Genomic DNA, 23,059 nt, shown 5'->3' with positions numbered 1-23,059 from the left:
TATTACACCCCTCCTCACTGGAATATTTCACCCCCCCTTCACTGGAATATTATGCATCCCCTCACTGTGATATTGCACCCCCTACACTGGGATATTACACCACCCCTCTCACTGGGATATTACACTCCCTTCACTGGGATGTTACACTGTCCCCCTCACTGGGATATTACACACCCCTTTCACTGGGATACTACATCGCCCCTCATTGGGATATTACACACACACCCTCACTGGGATATCACATCACCTCACTGGGATATTGCGCACACCTTCACTGGGATATTACACACACCTCACTAGGATTTTACACCCCCTCACTGGGAAATTACAGCCCACTCACTGCGATATTACACCCTCCTCACTGGGATATTACAGCCCCCCTCACTGCGATATTACACCCGTCTTGACTGGGATACTACACCACCCTCCTGGTATATTACACCCCCTCACTGGTATATTACATCCACCACACTGGGATATTACGCCCACTCACTGGCATATTGCACCACCCTCACTGGGATATTATACCCCCTCACTGGGGTATTACACCCCCTCACTGGGGTATTACACACCCCTTCACTGGGATAATACACCACCCTCTCACTGGGATATTACACCCTCCCTCATTGGGATATTATACCCCCCCTCCTCACTGGGATATTACACCCATTCTTACTGGGATATTACACTGCCCCTCACTGAGATATTACACCCCACTTACTGGGATATTACAACCACCCTCACTGGGATATTACACCACCCTCACTGTGATATTACACCACCTCACTGGGATATTACACCACCTTCACTGGATATTACACCTCCCTCACTGGATATTACACTGCCCCTCACTAGGATATGACACCCTGCTCACTGGGATATTACACCACCCTCACTGGGATATTACACCACCTTCACTGGGATATTACACCCCCTTCACTGGGATATTACACCATCCTCACTGGGATGTTACATCCCCTCACTGGGATATTACGCACAGCCTCTTGTGATATTACACCCCTCCTCGCTGGAATATTTCACCCCCCCTTCACTGGAATATTACGCATCCCCTCACTGTGATATTGCACCCCCTACACTGGGATATTACACCACCCCTCTCACTGGGATATTACACACTCCTTTCATTGGGATACTACATCGCCCCTCATTGGGATATTACACACACCCTCACTGGGATATCACACTACCTCATTGAGATATTGCGCACACCTTCACTGGGATATTACACACACCTCACTAGGATTTTACACCCCCTCACTGGGAAATTACACCCCACTCACTGCGATATTACACCCTCCTCGCTGGGATATTACACCCACCTCACTGCGATATTACACCCGTCTTGACTGGGATACTACACTACCCTCCTGGTATATTACACCCCCTCACTGGTATATTACACCCACCACACTGGGATATTACACCCTCCCTCATTGGGATATTATACCCCCTCTCACTGGGATATTACACACCCCTTCACTAGGATATTACATCCTGCTCACTGGGTTATTATACTCCCCCCTTACTAGGATATTACACCCCCCTCACTGGGATATTACGCCCTCCCTCACCCTCCCTCTATAGTTCGCCTTACAACCTTTCTTAAGCAAATGTACAACATTAGCCATCCTCCAGTGATTCTGCTGCTCACTCGTAGGTATCGATGAAGCAAATATTTCTGCAAGAGTTTCAGCAATTACCTCTCTTATTTTCAAAATGTTGTTGGATACATTAAATCAAATCCTGGAGATTGATCCACCTTTATATTGTCTAAGACCCTCAGAACTTCCCCTTCTGTAATGTGAACCATTTCTAAAACATCAGCATGTATTTCTCTGCATTCTCTGGACTCCTTTTCTTTCTGCACAGTAATAAAACTGATGCAAAATATTCATTTAGCACCTCTCCCATCTCCTGAGGTTCAACACAAAGAAATTCTTCTTGATCTTTAAGGAACTCTACTTTTGCACAACGTACCCCTGTTACCTTTAATATAATTTGTAGAATCTCCTTATATTATACATAACTTTACCTGCCAATGCTATCTAGTATCCATCGTTTGTGTTCATACATAAATATTGTTGTGTATTTGAACTTTTTGTATTTATGAATAAAAATTGTCATGCACATTTCTTACTTATTTATCAATATTATTTGTTCAGTGGAGCTGTTTGAGCTTCTATATAAATTCTATTAAATATATGCCAAATAACATTTTATTTTGTTATTTATAAACAAACAGCTCCAATACACAATTATATTTATACATAAATACTAATAGTTGCATTACAACAATATTTATAAATAAATAAGAACAGTTCCAATACACAATTATGTACAACTTTTTGGAGCTGTTTGTGTTTATAGATAAATATTGCTGTGTATTGGAGATGTTTGTGTGTATACATGTTGTAGGCATTGTTGTGAATTGGAGCTGTTCGTGTTTATATACAAATTCTATCCTATGTTGAAACTGCTCTTGTTTATATATAAATATGAGGGGGTGTTGGAAGTTGCAGCTGCCTTCTACCCACCAGCACTACAATGTCTGACCACTTGGGGCTGCTGCTGAGCTCCTCAGTGTGACGGGATGGATCTGCAGTCCCAGCGATGGCCTGACGGGCGGCGGCACAGAGCAGCGGCGGTCGCGTGTTGGCGCCTGCGGGGAATGATTAGGCGGGGGCACTCGGTCTCTCGCTGTTGGGACAGGAACAAATATTCGGGATGGGGGGGAATGTATTTAAAGAGCACCGGGGGGGGCAAGAGTGAGGGATAGAGAGAGATTGGCAGAGGGTTAAAGATTGTCAAAGGGGGAGAATTAAATGGAGGATAAGGAGGGCAAGGTTTAATAAGAGGGTGATAGGGAAGGGTTTAACAACAGGAAAAGGGTTTAAAACAGGGAGAGGGTTAAATATATTGGAACAGGGAGAGGGTTTAAAACAGGGAGAGGGTTTAAAAACAGGGAACAGGGAGAGGGTTTAAAACAGGGAACAGGGAGAGGGTTTAAAAACAGGGAACAGGGAGAGGGTTAAATAGAGGGAACAGGGAGAGGGTTTAAAACAGGGAACAGGGAGAGGGTTTAAAACAGGGAACAGGGAGAGGGTTAAATAGAGGGAACAGGGAGAGGGTTTAAAACAGGGAACAGGGAGAGGGTTTAAAAACAGGGAACAGGGAGAGGGTTAAATACATTGGAATAGGGAAAGTGTTTAAAAACAGGGAAAGGGTTAAATAAGGGGAACAGGGAAAGGGTTTAAAAACAGGGAACAGGGAGAGGGTTTAAAACAGGGAGAGGATTAAATACATTGGAATAGGGAAGGTGTTTAAAAACAGGGAGAGGGTTAAATAAGGGGAACAGGGAAAGGGTTTAAAAACAGGGAACGGGGAGAGGGTTTAAAACAGGGAGAGGATTAAATACATTGGAATAGGGAAGGTGTTTAAAAACAGGGAGAGGGTTAAATAAGGGGAACAGGGAAAGGGTTTAAAAACAGGGAGAGGGTTAAATAGAGGGAACAAGGAAAAGGTTTAAAAACAGGGAGAGGGTTAAATAGAGGGGAACAGGGAAAGGGTTTAAAATAGGGAAAGGGTTAAATATATTGGAACAGGGAGAGGGTTAAATAAGGGGACCAGGGAAAGTGTTTAAAACAGGGAGAGGGTTAAATACAGGGGAAGGGGTTTAAAAACAGGGAGAGGGTTAAATAGAAGGGAACAGGGAAAGGGTTTAAAAACAGGGAGAGGGTTAAATAGAAGGGAACAGGGAAAGGGTTTAAAAACAGGGAGAGGGTTAAATACAGGGGAACAGGGAAAGGGTTTAAAAACAGGGAGAGGGTTTAAAAACAGGGCGAGGGTTAAATAAGGGGAATAAGGAAAAGATTTAAAAACAGGGAGAGGGTTTAAAAACAGGGAGAGGGTTAAATAGAGAGGAACAGGGAAAGTGTTTAAATACTGGGAATAGGTCAAGGTTTTAATTACAGGGAGAGGGTTAAAGACAGGGATATAGGGAACGTGTTTAAAACAGGGAGAGGGTTAAGTACAGGGGTACAAGGAAGGGTTTAAAAACAGGGAGAGGGTTAAATATAGGGGAATAGAGAAAGGGTTTATAAACAGGGGAATAGGGTGCAGTTTAAACACAAGGGAACCTGAGGCTTAAACACAGCAATAGGGAGAGGGTTAAATACAGGGGGACAAGGAATAAGTTTGATACAGGGGAATAGGTGAAGGTTAAAAACAGGAACGGGGCAGCGTTTATATAGCAAAGCAGGAAGGGTGTTCAATACAGGGGAACAGAAATACAGTTGAATACTGGGGAGCAGAGAGAGTGCAAAATACAAAGGAACAAGGAGTGTGTTCAATACAAAGGAACAAGGAGAGGATTACATCTGAGGAAAACAAATCGGTTAAATCCAGGGGAACTGGGAAAGTGTTAAATACAAGAGAAAAAGGCAAGGGGTAACTACAAGGGAACAGGGAATTAAATACAGGGGAAATACTACAGGGGAAGGGGTAAATACAGGGAGGGAGTTAAATATAGAGTAGTAGGGAGAGGATTAATTACATAGTAAAATGGTGAGGGCTAAATACAGGGGAAATGGAGAGGATTAAATACTGGGGAAGGGAGAAGTGAAATAGACAGTAATAGGTTTAATGCCGATTATAGGATTAATTTGAGAGTAATAGGAAAAGAGTTAAACACAGTTAAAAATTGTAATTGGGAAAATTTAAACAGTAATAGTGAGAGGGTTAAATAAAACATGACAGGTACAGTATTACAGAGCATAATAGGGACAGGATTAAACACACCAGTGGAAAATTGAATACAGAAAGAGGGTTAAATACAAAGTAACAGGGAGAGACTTTAATACAGAGTAATAGGGAGATGATTTAATACAGAGAGGGTTAAAACAGGTAAATAGAGATACAATTAAATACAGATTAGACAGGATAAATGTAGAGAGGATTAAATACAGAGGAATAAACAGTGTATTAAGTGCAGGTAAGAGGGAGAATGCTAAGTATTAAAAACAGGATTAACTACATAGTGTGATTCAATATGACGAGGAATACATAAATATAGAGGAATAGAGAGAGTTAAATACAGAAAGAGAGGCGTTTAAATACAGCCCAATTGTGACAGATGGGTTTACACACATCCTGAGAGAAAGCGTGGTTCAAATATTGGGGGAGAGAGGATTTAACACACACGCTGAGAGAGAGGTTTAAATATTGGGGGGAGAGGGGATTAGCTAAAGAGAGTGTCTGACTGAGTTGTCAGTGATTCCATCCAATCCGCTGACTGCAATGTCCTTGTCAATGCCTGCCCATTCATTTTCAGCCCAGGACCGCCAAGAAAACAGAGATGTAAGTTTCACTTCCAGTCGACTGAGATAAAGGAGTGTGTGTCTCTGCTGAGGAGGTTCACTGACCGTGAAGAGAGAGAGAGAGAGAGAGAGAGAGAGAAAGAAAACCGACTCCTTTCACAAGCAGCACTTGCCATCACCACGTGCAGTGCAGGTAATTATGCATCAGTTCTGTTTGCGGTCAGAGTTGCTGCATTGAAAGTGAATGCGTTTATCAAGAGTGATTTCATACTCCAAGAATTTTGGCTCTCTTCTTCTCTTTCCATGTCTCTGTCTCTCTGTGTCTCTCTGTCTGTCTGTCTGTCTGTCTGTCTCTCTCTCTCTCTCTCTCTCTCTCTCTCTCTCCTTTTATCGTGCACACAGGAAGACCAGGCCTAGAATCTATCCCCGCTCTGAGCTAGATAAACTCAAAATATCAGAGGCAGACCTCTCAGACACATGACCACACGTAAATGCACCCTGCCCTGGGGGGAGAGGAAATGAGGCAGGGTTCCTGCTCTCAGTGACTGTACTGTTATACAGTCATACACCGCAGAAACAAACCCTTCAGTCCAACCAAGCCATGCTGCTGATAATCCCCAACTCAGCCAGCCCCACCTGCTTCTGCTTGGCTCATTTCCCTCCGAAACTTGCTTGCCGAAATGTCTTTTGAACATTGCAACTGTCCCAGCATCTGTGACTTCCTCTGAAGTTAATTCAGTATGCGAACAACTGTGTGTGTGTAATAAAAAAAATTTCCCTTCCATGTCATCTTTTAAAAGTCTTTCTCCTCCCACCTTAAGAATCTGCCCCCTCGTCTTCCAATCCCCCATCCTGGGGAAGAAAGAACCGCCATTTATCTTACCTATACCCGCCATGATTTTATAAATCTCTAAGGCCACCGCTCAACCTCCTCGGCTCCAGTGAAAAGCATGCCAGCCCATCCAACCTTTCCCTATAACTCAAACCCTCCGTGCCTAGCAAATCTCTTCTGATGCTGCCTGACCTGCTGCGCTTTAACCAGCAACACATTTTCAGCTCCAATCTCTTCTGAGCCCTCCCCAGCTTGATAATATCCTTCCTATAACAGGCCAGGCCGGACTGGACACAGGATCCCAGAAAAGGTCTTACCAACACTTAACGACCTCAGCGTGAGTTCCTGACTTCTATACTCCCCTGGGTTAGAGAGAAAGAAAGGAAATCAGCCAGGGTTCCTGCTCCTGATCACTGCATAGCAACTCCTGGGTTAGAAAGAGGAGTTCGCTGACATGATTTCTGTACCTGATCACTGCACAGTGACTGCTGGGTTCGACAGAGGTGGGAAGTCAGCCTGCTCCTGATCATTATCCGGTGATCCCTGGGTTAGAGGGAGTGGGGGAGGGGGAATCAGTCAGTGTACCTGCTCCTGAGCACTGTCCAGTGATCCCTGGGTTAGAACGAGTGAGAGAAGGGGAATCAGCTAGGGTTTCTGGTCTTGATAACTGGCTTGTGATCCCTGGGTTAGAGAGAGATGGGAAAAATCACCTGACGTTCCTGCTGCTGTTCACTGTGCACTGATCCCCTGGATCAGAGACAGCGGCAAGGGAAATCAGCCAAGGTTCCTGCTCCTGAACAGTGATCCCAGAGATAGGGAGAGAGGGGGTGTGGGGAGTTAGCCAAGGTTCCTACTCCTGAACAGTGATCCCAGAGGTAGAGAGAGAGAGAGAGAGGGGTGTGGAGAATTAGCCAAGGTTCCTACTCCTGGACAGTGTTTAGTGACCCAGGTGTTAGAAAAACTGGAATTCAGTCAGGGTTCGAATGCACAGTGACCTGCAGTTGTTAATATTTGATAACTGCAGCACACTGTGCTGAATGTCTCCCTAGCCCCTGGTGAAGGGTGTTGACCGTGTCTCAGTGAAGCTACTGTTCTCCTGGAGTCACAGGTTGGGTTTTTTTGGGCCAGACCTCTGGGCATTACTGGATCAGTGGGTGCTGGAAGGGCACAGCAGGTCAGGCAGCATCCAAAGTGCAGCGAAATCGACGTTTCGGGCAAAAGCCCTTCATCAGGAATCAACAGGCTCTCTCGGGATGAAGGGAGGCGCTGTCGGGGGGGTCAGTGCCGAGGGGGTGCCGCGCTGTCGGCAGGTCAGCGCTGAGGGGGTGCCACGTTGTCAGCGGGTCAGTGCCAAGTGGGCACCGTGCTATGGGGAATGCAGTGTTTTGGGTGTAATTCTATCCTATTTGCCATGTCCGATGAATGCAAAAGATCACAATATAATTTTTGGGAATAGAGCTGGCAGTGTCCTTCCTAGTGGCCGTGGGTCTAATGTTGATCCACAAAACTATATAACTGAAATAACAGAGGCTGAGGGTTATGTATCCCTTTGATCTGTGTGGGAACGTAGTGTGCAGATACAGACTGTTGTGTTTCCTGTACTGCATGTGATCATTCCTGAAACAATGTACCAGGATAGTATTTCCTCTGGCTGTTAAATATTTGGAATACTTTTGAGGAGAATGATATTATTGAAATTGTTGTCTTCCTGCTCGTTATTTTCTCACCACTGCCTGTCTGTCTCTATTAGTTTTGCCTCTCTCTCTTTTCTGACCACCACACATTCGGTCTTCTTTCCTCACGAAGTGTACATTCCTCCCTTTCTCTCCCTTGCCCCATCTCTCAGCTGCTCTGTCGGTGACTTGCTATAGTCTTTTCTCTTTCTTTCTCTCTCTCTCTCTCTCTCTCTCTCTCTCTCTCTCTCTCCCCCCTTCAGTCACCCATTCTGGTTCCAGTCCACTCTGTGGCTGTAGCCTTCTGTAGGTCGTGCTGACGAGAGTCAAGTCCAGACTTGGCCTCAGACCTCCAGTACCACAGAGAACACGTTGTTCTTGAATGCCCCTGGCTGCTGGCCCAGCATTTAATTTGTTATTTCTGCTGCGTGTTAATTAAGTTACATTGTTAAGGAGTCACTTCAGATGCAAGGGTTGAGAGAGCCGGGAGCTTTGATTCTCTCGTTTTCTGCTGCTTCATCTCTGCCTCTTGATGTCCCTTCGCCCACCCCGCACTGCTCTACTTTCTGTCTCTTTGAGTTACGTTCCCTACAGGGATGGAAACAGGCCCTTCGGCCCAACAAGCCCACACTGGCCCTCCGAAGAGTATCCCACTCAGACCCATTCCCCTACGTTTAATTCATGCACTTAGCCTGCACACTATGGGTAATTGAGCATAGCTAATTCACCCTGACTTGCACATCTTCACACTGTGGGACGAAACCGGAGCACCTGGAGGAAATCCACACTGACACACACACATGTGGGAGAATGTGTAAACTACACAGACAGTTGCCCAAGGCAGGAATCGAACCTGGGCCCCTGTTGCTGTGAGGCAGCAGTGCTAACCACTGAGCCACCGTGCCACTCCATGTTCTGTGAGCACTAACTGTTGGGTCAGTAGTTATTCCATTGCATTTTGGTAGCGATCCTCACTGTCCTTTGTTCGGATTGTCAGTGGGATGTTTTGCTGTGAGCTCCACAAATCCAATTCTCTGAAAATCTTCATCTGATGAAAATAATGACTGTGTCTATCAATTCTCAGCAACTGATGAAGATTCTGCCGCACGGTGGCACAGTGGTTAGCACTGCTGCCTCACAGCGCCAGAGACCCGGGTTCAATTCCCTCCTGTGTGGAGTTTGCATGTTCTCCCCGTGTCTGCGTGGGTTTCCTCCGGGTGCTCCGGTTTCCTCCCACACTCCAAACATGTGTGGGTCAGGTGAATTGGCCATGCTAAATTGCCCGTAGTGTTAGGTAGGGGGTAAATGTAGGGGTGTGGGTGGGTTGTGCTTCGGCGGGTCGGTGTGGACTTGTTGGGCCGAAGGGCCTGTTTCCACACTGTAAGTAATCTAATCTAATCTAATATCCAATGCACGAACTTCAAAAGCCGCTTACACACAGACACAAACCCAGTGTCATCCTCACAGGAGCAGGCTGTCTCTGACACACCCAGAGTGTCTCAGTCTCCCCCCCCCCCCCCCCCCCGCCCAACACACACTCCTAGAGGAACAGGTTCCCTCCCCCATCCTGATACATGCAGAAGAACAGATTGTCCCCCCGACACTCCCATACGGACAGGCTCTTCTCCCCCATCTGACCCCCCCCCACCCCCCCAACACAGAAGAACAGGATCTCCCCTCTGCTCACACAGGAACACACACCCCCCTCCACAGCCACAGGACCTTGCCCTCCTCAGCCCCACTCTCCCACAGGAGCACAGCCTCTCCTGTCGTCAGAAGGCATACAGCCGAACACATGCATAGTCAACCAACTTTGCTGAAGTGAACCATTCCTACATTTGGCCCATATCCCTCTGACCCTTTCCTATCCTTCCATCATGTGCATATGTCTTTAAAGTATTGTCATTGTTCCTGCTTCTACCACTTCCTCTGGCAGCTCATTCCATTCACGTACCACCCTCTGTAGGGAAAAAGTTGCCCCTTAGGTCTCTTTTATATCTTTCCCCTCTCACCCTAAACCTGTGCCCCTCTAGTTCAGGACTCCCGATCCCAGGGAAAAGACTTTGCCTAGTTACCCTATCCATGCCCTTCATAACTTTGTAAACCTCTATAAGGTCACCCCTCAGCCTCCGATGCTCCAGGGAAAACAGCCCCAGCCTGTTCAGCCTCTCCCTGTAGTTCGGGTCCTCCAACCCTGGTAACACCCTTGTAAATCTTTTCTGAACCCTTTCAAGTTTGACACCATCTTTCCGATAGGAAGGAGACCCCCTTGCACATGCTAGTGCTTTTCTTAAAGACTCCTGCTGTCTGTGCCTCTGCCCCCATCTGGCAGCGTTTTGCAGACTCTGACCACTCTCTGTGTAAACAACTTGCCTCTCGCGTCTCCTTTTGAACGTTCCCACTCTCCCCCTAAATGCACGCCTCCTCGCATTAGTCATTTCATGTCAGCTGAAAAGATTCTGTCCATCCGCCCTCTCTGATAATTTTATTGACTCTTCCCAGCCTGCACTGCTCCAGAGATAACGACCTGTATTTTTCCAGCCTCTCCTCGTCTCATCCGGGCACCCTCCTGGTAAACCTCTTTCACCCCCCTCTCCAAAGCCTTCGCATTCTTCCTGTAATGTCACAAGCAGAACTGAAAGCAATATTCTCAGTGTGGCCTAACCAAAATCTAATAAAGCTCACTTTCTGCCTCTTGTACTCTGTTCCCTGACCAATGAAGGCAAGCATGCCATAGGCCGCCTTCCCCACCATATCTACTTGCGTGGCCCCTTTCAGGGAATTGTAGTCTTGAACCCCAACTCCATCAGTGCTGTTCAGGGTCCTGTCATTAACTGTATACCTTTCCTGAACGTTTGATCCCCTTAAGTGTAGCACTTCACACTTATGAGGTTTGACCTCCCATCTGCCATTTCGCCACCCATATCTGCAACTGACCTATATCCCACTTTGACAACCTTCTGCACTATCCACAACTCCACCCATCTTTGGATATCGTCTGCAAATTTACTTACCGACCCATCTGCGTTTTCATCCAGGTCACACATCACAGACAGCAGAGTCCCTGTCCGGATCCCTGCGGGACACCACTAATCACAGACCTCCAGCCAGGATATCACGAGCCTCATCTCATTATCCTCCAGATCCTTCACCTGGGTGAAGGTATTCAAGGTATTAGAACATAGAACAATACAGTGCAGAACAGGCCCTTCAGCCCTCGATATTGCACCAACCGGTGAACTCATCTAAGCCTGTCCCCTTACATTATCCCATCATCATCATCATCATCATCATCCATGTGCTTATCCCACGATTGCTTAAATCTCCCACAGTCCAAAGATGTGCAGGTCAGGTGAATTGGCCATGGTAAATTGCCCGTAGTGTTAGGTGCATTAGTCAGAGGGAAATGGGTCTGGGTGGGTTACTCTTCAGAGGGTTGGTGTGGACTTGTTGGGCTGAAGGGCCTGTTTCCACACTGTAGGGAATCTAATCTAACCTAACCACTGAGCCACCATGCCGCCCATAACTGCCACGCTGTCAGAGGAGCACTCTCCAGCACAGATTGGAACCATCACTCGTATGTCTCACACACTGGAAACTTTCAGGTAGGCGTCCACAGTGAAATTTATCTGTACCTCAAAGGGCAGGTACATGAGTGCACACACAGTTACACGTGCTTTCAGTAACATGAACAAATTCTGTGTTCACGCGCTGTCACACAGGAATGGAATGTCTCAGACCCACTGTTTGCTCTGCCTGGAACACACTGTCACTCAGGAACGGAACATGTTCCTGGCCTCAGTTTCCACACTTTCTTTGTTTATATTCTTAATGTTATTGCTCTGGCAATTGTCCAGAAAGCTTCACACATTATTCCTCCTGTGTCACCTGTTATCCTCAATTGACATGGTTTTATCTCAAACGATAAGGTGATCAGTAAACAGGGTCCTGATTGTTATTATCCTCAAGTACTGTAATTTATTTCGGAAGCTGTTGAAGATTAGAGATCAGGGAAGCACGATAACGTTTACTCGTTTGAATGTGCACTCTCTCACATTGTTCAGCAATAACATGGACTTTTTTACTTAAACACAAGCTTGCAAACCTGTCCACAGAAGGAAGGTTGCTGGTGCACACAGACTCGTGTCTTATCTAAGAGTCCTCGAGGTCTCCAATATGAATGCAGGCCTGTTGACCCAACGTGCCCATTCCACCTTGTTTTCACAATATAAACTAGTCCCATTTGCCTGCATTTGGTACATATCCCTCCTCCACACGTATCCCACCCCTGTACTCTCTCAATGTTTCTTAAGTGGTGAAACTGTACTCCCTTCCACCACTACCTCCTGGCAGCTCATTCCAGATACTCTTGTGTGGAAGAAGTTGCCCCTTTGGACTCTTCTGTACCTCTCACCTTAAACCTACGCCCTCTAGTTTTAGACCCCTCATCGAGGGAAACGCTGTCAGCTGTATCGACCTTATCTCTGCCCCTCATGATGTGTCAGGTCACCCCTCTGTCTCATACACTTCAGTGAAAAATGTCCCAGCTTATCCAATCTCTCCTAATAACTCAAACTTTCCAGCCCAGGTAGCATCCTAGTAAATCTTTCCTGCTCTCCTAGTGCAGTAATATCCTTTCTATAGTAGAACTGCATAGAGTACTGTAATTGTGGCCTACCAATGTTGTGTACAGTTGCAATATGATATTACATTCTGTACAATGTGGAAACAGGCCCTTTGGCCAAACAAGTCCACACTGACCCTCCGAAGAGCAATTGTCCCAGACTCACTCCCTTACATTAATGCACCTAACACTACAGGCAATTTAGCATGGTCAGTTCAGCTGACATGATTAGATTAGATTACTTACAGTGTGGAAACAGGCCCTTCGGCCCAACAAGTCCACACCGACCCGCCGAAGCGCAACCCACCCATACCCATACATTTACCCCTTACCTAACACTATGGGCAATTTAGCATGGCCAATTCACCTGACCCGCACACCTTTGGACTGTGGGAGGAAACCGGAGCACACCCACGCAGACACGGGGAGAACGTGCAAACTCCACACAGTCAGTCGCCTGAGTCGGGAAATGAACCCGGGTCTCAGGCGCTGTGAGGCAGCAGTGTTAACCACCGTGCCGCCCACGAAAGCAACGCCCGAACAGGGACTTGAACCCTGGACCCTCAGATTAAAAGTCTGATGCTCTACCGACTGAGCTATCCATCCCATCTACTAGACTCAGTGCTCTGACCAATGAGAACTCGCATGCTAACAGCCTTCTTCACTGCCCTGCCTCCCATTTTCAAGGAGCTATGAACCTGTCTTTGTTCCATAACCCTCCCCAGCAATGTCCCATTAACTGTGTGAGTCCTACCTTGCTTTGTATTACCAAAATGCGACGCCATACATTTATCTGAATTGAACTCCATCTGCCATTCCTTGACCCACTGGCCTAGTTGATCAAGATCTCGCCATATCCCCAGATAACCTCCTCCATTGTCCGCTATACCACTGATCCTGATGTCATCCACAAACTTACCAACCGTGCTTCCTAAATTCTCATCCAAATGATTTATATAAACGACGACTAACAGTGAACTCAGCACCGATCTCTGTGACAGTGCTGGTCACAGGCTTCCAGTGTGAAAAACAACCCTCTGCCAACACCCTTTGTCTTCTACTGTCAAGCTGATTTTGTACCTAGTTAGCTAGCTGCCCTTGGATCCTGTGAGATTTAACCTTATTCAGCAACCTACCATGCCCTGGTTTGTCAAAGATCTTGTTAAAGTCCACGTAGACAACGTCTCCTGCACTGCCCTCATCGACTTTCTTGGTCACTCCTTCAAAACCTCAAGCAAATTCATGAGGCACAAAGCCGTGCTGACTCTCTCAAAACGAGTCCATTCCTCTCCAAATGCCTGGAGATCCTGCCCCTCAGAATCCCTTCCAACAACCTACCCATCACAGACTGAAAGCTCACCGGTCTGTAGTTCCCAGGCATTTCCCTGCTGCCTTCTGTAAATAACAGCACAACATTAGCCACCCTCCAGTCTTTGGGCAGGTCACCCGTGGCTATCGATGATGCAAATATCTCCGCAATTTGCTCCCTAGCCTCCCGCAATGTCCTGGGACGTGCTTCATCAGGTCTCGGGATTTCTGTACCCTTAATGTGTTTTCAGACTTCCAGCAACCCCTCTTCTGTAGTGTGGACACTCTTCAGACATCGCTATTTAGTTTCCCAAGTTCCTGAGCATCCATACCTTTCTTGACTGTAAATATTGATGAGAAAGATGTATTTAGGATCTCCGCCATCTCTTGTGACTAAGCACAAAGATGACCTTGTTGATCTTAAAGAGGCCCTATTCTCTCCCTAGTTACTCTTTTGCCCTACATGTACTTGTAGAATCTCTTTGGATTGTCCTTCAGCTTATCTACTAATGCCATTCCCTCATCCCCTTTTGATCCTCCTGATTTCTGTGTTAAGTGTAAGAAGAGCGATGACAGATGGTTCCTTTAACCTCCGGGTCACCACGAGGACCATTGTCAGGAAGGTGAGGCCTTCACGGTGACCTGAGCCAATGTGGAGATCGAGCCCGTGCTATTGGCATCGCTCTGTACGGCCTTCCAGCCAAGTGAGCCAACTGACCCCCATAAAACAGGCTCTTGCACTTGCTCAGGTAAACATACGCTGGCTGGCTCAGACAAAACCAAGTTGACCCCCTGACCATGTATGGGCGTACCGATCACATCGGCTCACATTAACGTGGGCGGGTATGGACACACTCGCCCACGTAAAACTGATGTTGCTTTAACTCCGGAAACTCAATCTCGCATTCATGGTGGTTTTATAAAAAAAAACAGCCAGTTTTGAACACCCACTTGCTCTTGCAATTAGCTAAGCCCAGTGTGCGCGCACACACTCACGGATTTGGAGATTCACACAATTCCCCGCATAAACGCTCCTCCAAACACACCCCCATTTAACCGTACACTGACATGAGGAGCCATGTATTGCACAGTCCCTCTACATATGAGCGAAAGCACAGCCGGGTGGAGTTTGCCGATGTTTCCAATGAGGGTCACTGTTCTCTTTTTATCTTCCCAGCCGGGGGATCGGGAAACTCCCAGGATATCAAAAGAGAATTTCCGTGAGTCAGGGCGATGGAACCTCTCAGGGAGAGGATCAAAAGGCTCTTGACATTCGCCACGGGGCTGTTTGAGTGCATCTGCTTCTCTGGCGTGCTCTTCGGCTGGGCGTCCCTCGTCTTCATACTAAAGAAGGAGAAATATTTCGCCAACCTCTGTGACCCTGCGCAGAACAGCAGCCACCACGGAGCGGAAAATGGCACCAGTAAGTGCGCCGCAGGGAAACGAGAGAAGAATGGCGCAAGAGAGCGGGGAAGGGATAAGTGGAAGAGAGAATGGTGACACGGAGCAGAGATGAGGATGAGGGGGTGTGCAACAGGATGGAATACACTGATAGAGTTGAGAAGGAGCTGAAAGCAACAAATGGTAGAGATCACTCTGCCCTTTCAGAGGGTCAGTTGCCAGGGGGCGCCGCGCTGTCGCGGGGGCCGGTTGCCAGGGGGCGCCGCGCTGTCGCGGGGGCCGGTTGCCAGGGGGCGCCGCGCTGTCGCGGGGGCCGGTTGCCAGGGGGCGCCGCGCTGTCGCGGGGGCCGGTTGCCAGGGGGCGCCGCGCTGTCGCGGGGGCCGGTTGCCAGGGGGCGCCGCGCTGTCGCGGGGGCCGGTTGCCAGGGAGCGCCGCGCTGTCGCGGGGGCCGGTTGCCAGGGAGCGCGCATTTGTCCGACAGGTCCCTTTCCCTCCCTCTCACTTCCTGTTTGTATCTCTATCTCAGTGCACTGTGATCCCCAGGATGAACGCTTCACCCTCCTCTTCACTCTGGGAGCCTTCACAAACAATTTTGTGACACTGCCATGCGGCTTCATGTTCGACCGCTTCGGTACCATGGCGACCCGCTTTTTCGGCATGTGAGTCCGTGATCTCTTCTGGTCTATTCTGCTTCTTTGTGGGTTGGAGGGGTTGCAGTGTTTTAAGCAGGGCCAGAGGCTCGAGGTAGTGTGTCCTCAGTGTCTGAGAAGCTGGCAAAGGATGTGCTACGACTACGTTTGGAGAGTGGAAATTCTGGTCAACCACCAGCAGCGTTGGCTGTGCATCTGGACAGATGTTCCCCTGGCTCAGTGATACTTATGGAGAGACAGGGACATAACAAGGGAAGGAAGGAGTTTCAGACCCCTCAGCCCCTCCGGTCTGGTGCTGGCTTTCAGTTGTAGCAATCCAGTTAGATCTATTTCCTGACCATAATTATACAGCCCTGCTGGATACTCTCCCTCGAAGGCACCCATTCGATTTCCTTTTGACGTTACACGTGGCGTCCCTTCAGTCGCCATCATAGACAGCCACTCCGAGGTCATCCTCGGTCACTGCATTAACCTCCCAAACAAAAATCTGACAGTTAACTGTCAGTCGTCGTTTGCTGATGCACCCTCCATGGCAATGGCTGTACCCACCGGAGTTGGCTTGTCAGCTCTCTCCTCTCCTGCAGTGTAACTTTTGAGTTTCCTCTTTTGAACTGGTATTCTTGCAAATTGTCCTGATCAGTACAAGATGCAAATCTTCAGCCAACTCTGTCCTTTTCTCAGTCAGTGCTGATTCTCTTCAGGGAAAGAAATCTGCTTTCCTCACCTAGTAGTGAGGGAGGGCTGCACTGTCGTGGGGTCAGTAGTGAGGGAGTGCAGCACGGTGGCGGGGTAAGTACGAGGGAGGGCCGCGCTGTCTGAGGGTCAGTACTGAGGGAGGGTCCAGACCTACAGTGATGTGGTGGGCTTCTAACTGCCCTCTGCTGGTCTCCAAGAATTCAGCCAACTCCTCAAGGGGCAGTTAGTGATGGGCAATAAATACTGGCCTGGCCAGCCATGAATCAAACAAATGGAATGATCCCCTCAAAGAGTTTGTTTTCGATGTCACCTCCTTGCACACAAACTGCTTCCTGCTCTGAAGACAACTAAAGATTACAGATGGCACCAAAACTGATGAGCCACTGGTGAAGGCTATCTCTAATTACAGCTGGACAGTGGGCCAAGGAATGTTGGAGGGTTGCATTTTATGAAGACAAAGCAGGAGAGGGTATTCCCACTGAACGATGTAAGTGAGTTTGCTGAGCTTGGAGGTTTGTATCCAGATGTCTCCTCACCATACTCAGTAATATCATCAGAGAGAGAGTCTCTGGGAAAGCACTGCTGGGATATCCTGCAGCTCTATTTATAGCGTCTTGGTTTTTAAGGTGGATGATGTCATTTCTGGTTCCTTTTTTCAAGGGAAAGTAGTTACGGTCTCAATAGTTGTGTTTCTTGATGGAGTTCTGGTTAGAATTTTTTTTTTAGTTCAAAAATATACTTTATTCATAATATTATTTGATGGTCTGTACAGTTGGTCATGCCATACATATGTAAACATTTACATACAGAGATCAGAATTTATCATTTTTATATACAGGTCTGTACATTTCTCAATCACATGCCCATATATTGAGCTGAGGTATCAGTAGAGCCCAAATGACTGCATGGGCCCCCTGATCTTCTTTAGACAGGCAGATGTTACACGGTGGTCTTTCCCCACCGCGCCTTGGCGGCAGCTGCCCCAAGCTTCAGCGCATCCCTCAACACGTAGTCCTGAACCTTGGAATGTGCCAGTCTGTAACACTCAGTCGGGGTCAATTCCTTCCGCTGGAAGGTCAACAGGTTCCGGACCGCCCAGAGAGCGTCCTTCACCGAGTTGATGATCCTCCATGCACAGTTGATGTTCGTCTCGGTGTGTGTCCCGGGGAACAGGCCGTAGAGCACAGAGTCCCGCGTCACGGCGCTGCTCGGGACGAACCTCGACAAACACCACTGCATTCCTCTCCAGACTTCCTCTGCATAGGCACATTCCAGAAGGAGGTGTCTAACAGTCTCGTTTTTCCCCCCGCCCCCGCAGCCGCTTTGAGGGCAGCGTGCGGTGCGGCTGAGAGTCCGGGCGTGCATAAAGGATCTCACAGGCAGAGCCCTTCTCACCACCAGCCAAGCCATGTCTTGGTGCTTGTTGGAAAGTTCTGGCGATGAGGCATTCTGCCAAATGGCTTTGACAGTCTGCTCAGGGAACCGCTCGATAGGATCCGCCCTCTCCTTTTCCCGAAGGGTCTCAAGGATACTACGTGCTGACCACTTCCTGATGGACTTGTGGTCAAAGGTGTTTTTCTTCAAAACTTTCTCCACGAAGGACAGGTGGTACCGAACGGTCCAACTGCTCGGAGCGTTCCGCGGCAGCGAGGCCAGGCCCATCCTTCGCAACACCGGGGACAGGTAGAACCTCAGTACATAGTGACACTTGGTGTTTGCGTACCGGGGATCCACACACAGCTTGATGCAGCCACACACAAAGGTGGCCATCAGGGTGAGGGTGGCATTGGGTGTATTTTTCCCCCGTAGCCCAGATCTTTGTACAGCGAATCCCTTCGGACCCTGTCCATCTTTGAACTCCATATGAACTGGAAGATGGCCCGGGTGACTGCAGCGGCGCAGGTTCTGGGAATAGGCCAGACCTATGCCACGTACAACAGCAATGACAGTGCCTCACACCTGATGACCAGGTTTTTTCCCGTGATGGAGAGCGACCGTAGCCTCCATCTGCCTAGTTTCTGTCTCACTTTGCTGATACGCTCCTCCCAAGACTTGGCGCACCCCTCAGCCCCCCCGAACCAAATACCCAGCACCTTCAGGTGGTCGGTCCTGACGGTGAAGGGGATATAGGATTGGTCGGCCCAGTTCCCGAAGAGCATGGCCTCGTCCTTGCCTCGGTTTACTTTGGCCCCGAGGCCCGTTCGAACTGGTCACATATGCACATGAGCCTGCGCATGGACAGCAGATCCGAGCAGAAAACGGCAATGTCATCCATGTGCAGGGAGGCCTTAACCTGCAGGCCCCCGCTGCCCGGAATAGTCACCCCTCTCAGGCTCGCATCCTTCCTGATGGACTCGGCAAATGGCTCTAGGCAGCACACAAACAAGGCAGGAGAGAGAGGGCAGCCCTGCCTGACTCCAGATCTAACTGGGAAGCTATCTGATTCCCACCCATTGATTGAGACTGCACTGACAATGTTGGTGTAGAGCAGTCTGATCCAATTGCAGATTCCCTCCCCAAAGCCCATTTCAGGTTTTTTTATTATTTCAAAAATATACTTTATTCGTAAATATTCATAAAATAATTTGATACACTGTACATGCCATACATATGCTCACATTAACATACACAGCTTAGAAATTTTCCTTTTTACATGCAGGTCTGTGCATTTCTTTTCTCCTATGCCCATATAATGAGCTGAGGCGTCAGCAGAGCCCAAATGACTGCATGGGCCCCCTGTTTTTCTTTCGACAGGCAGCTGTTAAACGGTGGTCTTTCCCCACCGCGCCTTGGCGGCAGCTGCCCCAAGCTTCAGCGCGTCCCTCAACACGTAGTCTTGGACCTTGGAATGTGCCAGTCTGCAACACTCAGTCAGGGTCAACTCCTTCAGCTGGAAGATCAACAGGTTTCAGACCACCCAGAGAGCGTCCTTCACCGAGTTGATGATCCTCCAAGCGCAGTTGATGTTCGTCTCGGTGTGCGTCCCGGGGAACAGGCCGTAGAGCACGGAGTCCCGCGTCACGGCGCTGCTCGGGACGAACCTCGACAAGTACCACTGCATTCCTCTCCAGACTTCCTCTGCATAGGCACATTCCAGAAGGAGGGGTGTGACAGTCTCGTCCCCCCCGCAGCCGCTTCGAGGGCAGCGTGCGGTGCGGCTGAGAGTCCGGGCGTGCATAAATGATCTCACAGGTAGAGCCCTTCTCACCACCAGCCAAGCCATGTCTTGGTGCTTGTTGGAAAGTTCTGGCGATGAGGCATTCTGCCAAATTGCTTTGACAGTCTGCTCAGGGAACCACTCAACAGGATCTGCCCCCTCCTTTTCCCGAAGGGTCTCAAGGATGCTACGTGCTGACCACTTCCTGATGGACTTGTGGTCAAAGGTGTTTTTCTTCAGAAATTTCTCCACGAGGGACAGGTGGTACGGAACGGTCCAACTACTCGGAGCGTTCCGCGGCAGCGAGGCCAGGCCCATCCTTCGCAACACCGGGGACAAGTAGAACCTCAGTACGTAGTGACACTTGGTGTTTGCGTACCGGGGATCCATGCACAGCTTGATGCAGCCACACACAAAGGTGGCCATCAGGACGAGGTTGGCATTGGGAGTGTCTTTTCCCCCATTACACTGGTCTTTGTACATGGTGTCTCTTTGGACCCGGTCCATCTTTGATCTCCACATGAAGTGGAAGATGGCCCGGGTGACTGCGGCAGCACAGGTTCTGGGGATAGGCCAGACCTGTGCCACATACAACAATACTGAGAGTACCTCGCACCTGATGACCAGGTTTTTTCCCGCGATGGAGAGCGACCATTGCTCCCATCTGCCTAGTTTCTGTCTCATCTTCCTGATCCGCTCTTCCCAGGTCTTGGCGCACGCCCCAGCATCCCCGAACCAAATGCCCAGCACCTTCAGGTGGTCGGTCCTGACGGTGAAGGGGATATAGGATTGGTCGGTCCAGTTCCCGAAGAGCATGGCCTCGCTCTTCCCTCGGTTTACCTTGGCCCCCGAGGCCCGTTCGAACTGGTCGCAGATGCACAGGAGTCTGTGCACGGACAGCGGATCCGAGCAGAAGACGGCGACGTCATCCATGTACAGGGAGGCTTTAACCTGTAGGCCCCCGCTGCCAGGAATAGTCACCCCTTTCAGGCTCGCATCCTTCCTGATGGATTCGGCAAACGGTTCTATGCAGCACACAAACAAGGCAGGAGAGAGTGGGCAGCCCTGCCTGACTCCAGATCTTACAGGGAAGCTATCTGATTCCCACCCATTGATTGAGACTGCACTGACAATGTTGGTGTAGAGCAGTCTGATCCAACTGCAGATTCCCTCCCCAAATCCCATTTTGGAGAGGACATTTCTCATATATGTATGCGATATCCTGTCAAAGGCTTTCTCCTGGTCCAGGCTGATGAGGCAGGTGTCCACCCCCCTGTCCTGCACGTAGGCTATCGTATCCCTGAGGAGTGCGAGACTCTCCGAGATCTTCCTGCCCGGTACAGCACAGGTTTGGTCGGGGTGGATCACCGCTCCCAGAGCAGACCTGACCCGGTTGGCGATGACCTTTGACAAGATTTTGTAGTCTGTGTTTAACAGTGAGATCGGTCTCCAATTTCTAATTTCGTCCCTCTCCCCCTTCTGCTTGTAGATGAGGGTGATGATGCCTTTCCTCATGGATTCACTCATGGTACCTGCCCGAAGCATACTGACATACACCTCCAGCAGGTCCCGGCCAATCAAGTCCCAAAGAGCAGAATAGAGCTCGACCGGTAAGCTGTCACTTCCGGGAGTTTTATTCTTTTCGAAGGACTCGAGGGCCCTGGTCAGCTCGTCCAGAGATAGCGGCTGGTCCAGCCTCTCTCGCGTTCCGTCCTCTAGGACCTCCGTGATAGAGGACAGGAACGACTGGGAGGCCGTGCTGTCGGTTGGCTTCGTGTCATACAGACTGGCATAGAAGGATTTACTGATCCTCATGACGTCAGCCTGAGATGACGTTATCGAGCCATCTTCTTCCTTCAGGCTGCTGAGCACGGAGCTCTCTTTGTGCACATTCTGGAAGAAGAAACGTGAGCACGTCTCGTCCTGCTCCACCGAGCGGACCCTGGACCGGAAGATTATCTTGGAAGCCTCCGAGGCAAAGAGCGAGGCTTGCTGGCCCTTCACCTCCTTGAGGTCCTCCGTGACATCGACTCCCAACGTCTGCAGCAGGAGCAGGTTCTGCATACTTTCCTGGAGTTGGGACAGTTTTCCCCGCCTCTGTCTCGCCTCCTGAACACCTTTGAGGATGAAGAACCTCTTGATGTTCCCTTTAACTGTTTCCCACCAGTCTGCTGGGGACTCAAAGAGACACTTCGCGGTTCTCCAACCTGCGTAATCCCTCTTGAGCTCCTCGATGTTTCCCGGGGTCAACAGCTTAGCGTTCAGTTTCCACGTTCCCTTGCCCGCCTGCTGCTCGTCCTGTAGGTGACAGTCGGCCAGTAGGAGGCAGTGGTCAGAGAAGAATACCGGCTTGACATCAGTGGTTCTGACCGAGAACGTTCAGGACACAAACAGGTAATCTATCCTTGAGCGGATAGACTCGTCTGCCCCATTTCAGGTTGCAGCTTCAAACCCGCAGCACTCCAGCAAGATCTTCCCGAACACTGTCTGATCGACCGGTGTGTGCTCCTCCACCTTCTTCACAGTCACCCTGACTGTGTTTCGAACCCCTTGGCCAGGGCTGCGAGCGGCTGCTGAGGCCATAGCTCTGAGGTTGGCTGGTCCCTGAATTGGCGCTAGGCCGAAGCCAGCATAAAGATCCACCAAGAGCAGGTCAGCACAACCAAACGATCCTCCAGCGTCCAATCACGATCCTGCGATGGTCTCCAGCAGCTCCGACGACTCGCAACACGATCCCCGTGGTTTCTCCCCCGCCAGCACACGTCCGCAGCATCGAACCTGCAGCTCTCAAGCAGGATGTCTTCCTCTGGTCCTCAGGAACTACACATATTCCAAGCCAAAAGGCAGAGAAGCGATGGAGTTCTGGTTAGAATGCCATGCCTTGAAGAATACACGTGCATGTCTTTGTTTCGCCAGTCTGAGGATGTGTGTGTTGTCCCAGTCGCAGTGGTGTCCTTCTTTGTCTGTGTGTCTGGAAACTAGTGATATTGGGTCGTCTCTTTTGGTGGCCAGTTGGAGTTCATGTATCCTGGGGACAAGTTTCCTGCTAGTTTGTCCAATGTTTTTTATAGTTCTCGCAAGATATTTTGTGAATGACGTTAGGTTTGCTGGTAGTATCTAATTGATCCTTTTAGGTTCATTAGTTGCTGGTTTAAGTGTGTTGGTAGGTTTGTGGGCTACCATGATGCCAAGGGATCTGAATAGACTGGAAAACATTCTGATACATCTTTGATGTAAGGTAGTGTGGCTATAGTTTTTGCTTGCATTGTATCTGCTTATTTGGGTTTGTTTCTGAGGAATCGGCAGATTGTGTTTATTGGGTATCCGTTTTTCTTGAAAGCGTTGCATGGATATTCTTCTGCTTTTTACAGTTCTTGGGTG

General features: G+C 49.0%; 1 protein-coding gene and 1 non-coding gene across 4 annotated transcripts in view; one reads left to right on the top strand and one right to left on the bottom strand.

Annotated features, from left to right (window-relative positions):
• The first annotated feature begins 3,753 nt into the window (after positions 1 to 3,753).
• The window catches only part of LOC132834489 (equilibrative nucleobase transporter 1-like), a 67,415-nt gene continuing 48,109 nt past the window's right edge, over positions 3,754 to 23,059 (top strand). The window contains exons 1-5 of one of the 3 annotated variants that reach the window (XM_060853406.1): positions 3,754 to 4,467; positions 5,351 to 5,529; positions 10,880 to 11,012; positions 14,951 to 15,196; positions 15,702 to 15,834. In XM_060853406.1, the coding sequence (XP_060709389.1) occupies positions 15,007 to 15,196; positions 15,702 to 15,834 (323 nt within the window). In that variant the 5' untranslated portion in view covers positions 3,754 to 4,467; positions 5,351 to 5,529; positions 10,880 to 11,012; positions 14,951 to 15,006. Of the gene's footprint in view, positions 5,530 to 10,879; positions 11,013 to 14,950; positions 15,197 to 15,701; positions 15,835 to 23,059 lie in introns of all 3 variants that reach the window. The other 2 variants (XM_060853404.1, XM_060853407.1) reach the window with 2 other exon arrangements.
• Positions 12,999 to 13,071, bottom strand: trnak-uuu (transfer RNA lysine (anticodon UUU)). Its single transcript has one exon. It is a non-coding gene; the product is annotated as a tRNA-Lys (tRNA).

This window comes from Hemiscyllium ocellatum, chromosome 40 (genome assembly GCF_020745735.1).
Source record: "Hemiscyllium ocellatum isolate sHemOce1 chromosome 40, sHemOce1.pat.X.cur, whole genome shotgun sequence".
NCBI classification, from domain to species: Eukaryota; Metazoa; Chordata; class Chondrichthyes; order Orectolobiformes; family Hemiscylliidae; genus Hemiscyllium; species Hemiscyllium ocellatum.
The sequence above is the reverse complement of the archived record's forward strand: the minus strand, read 5'-3'. Positions and strand labels throughout refer to the sequence as shown.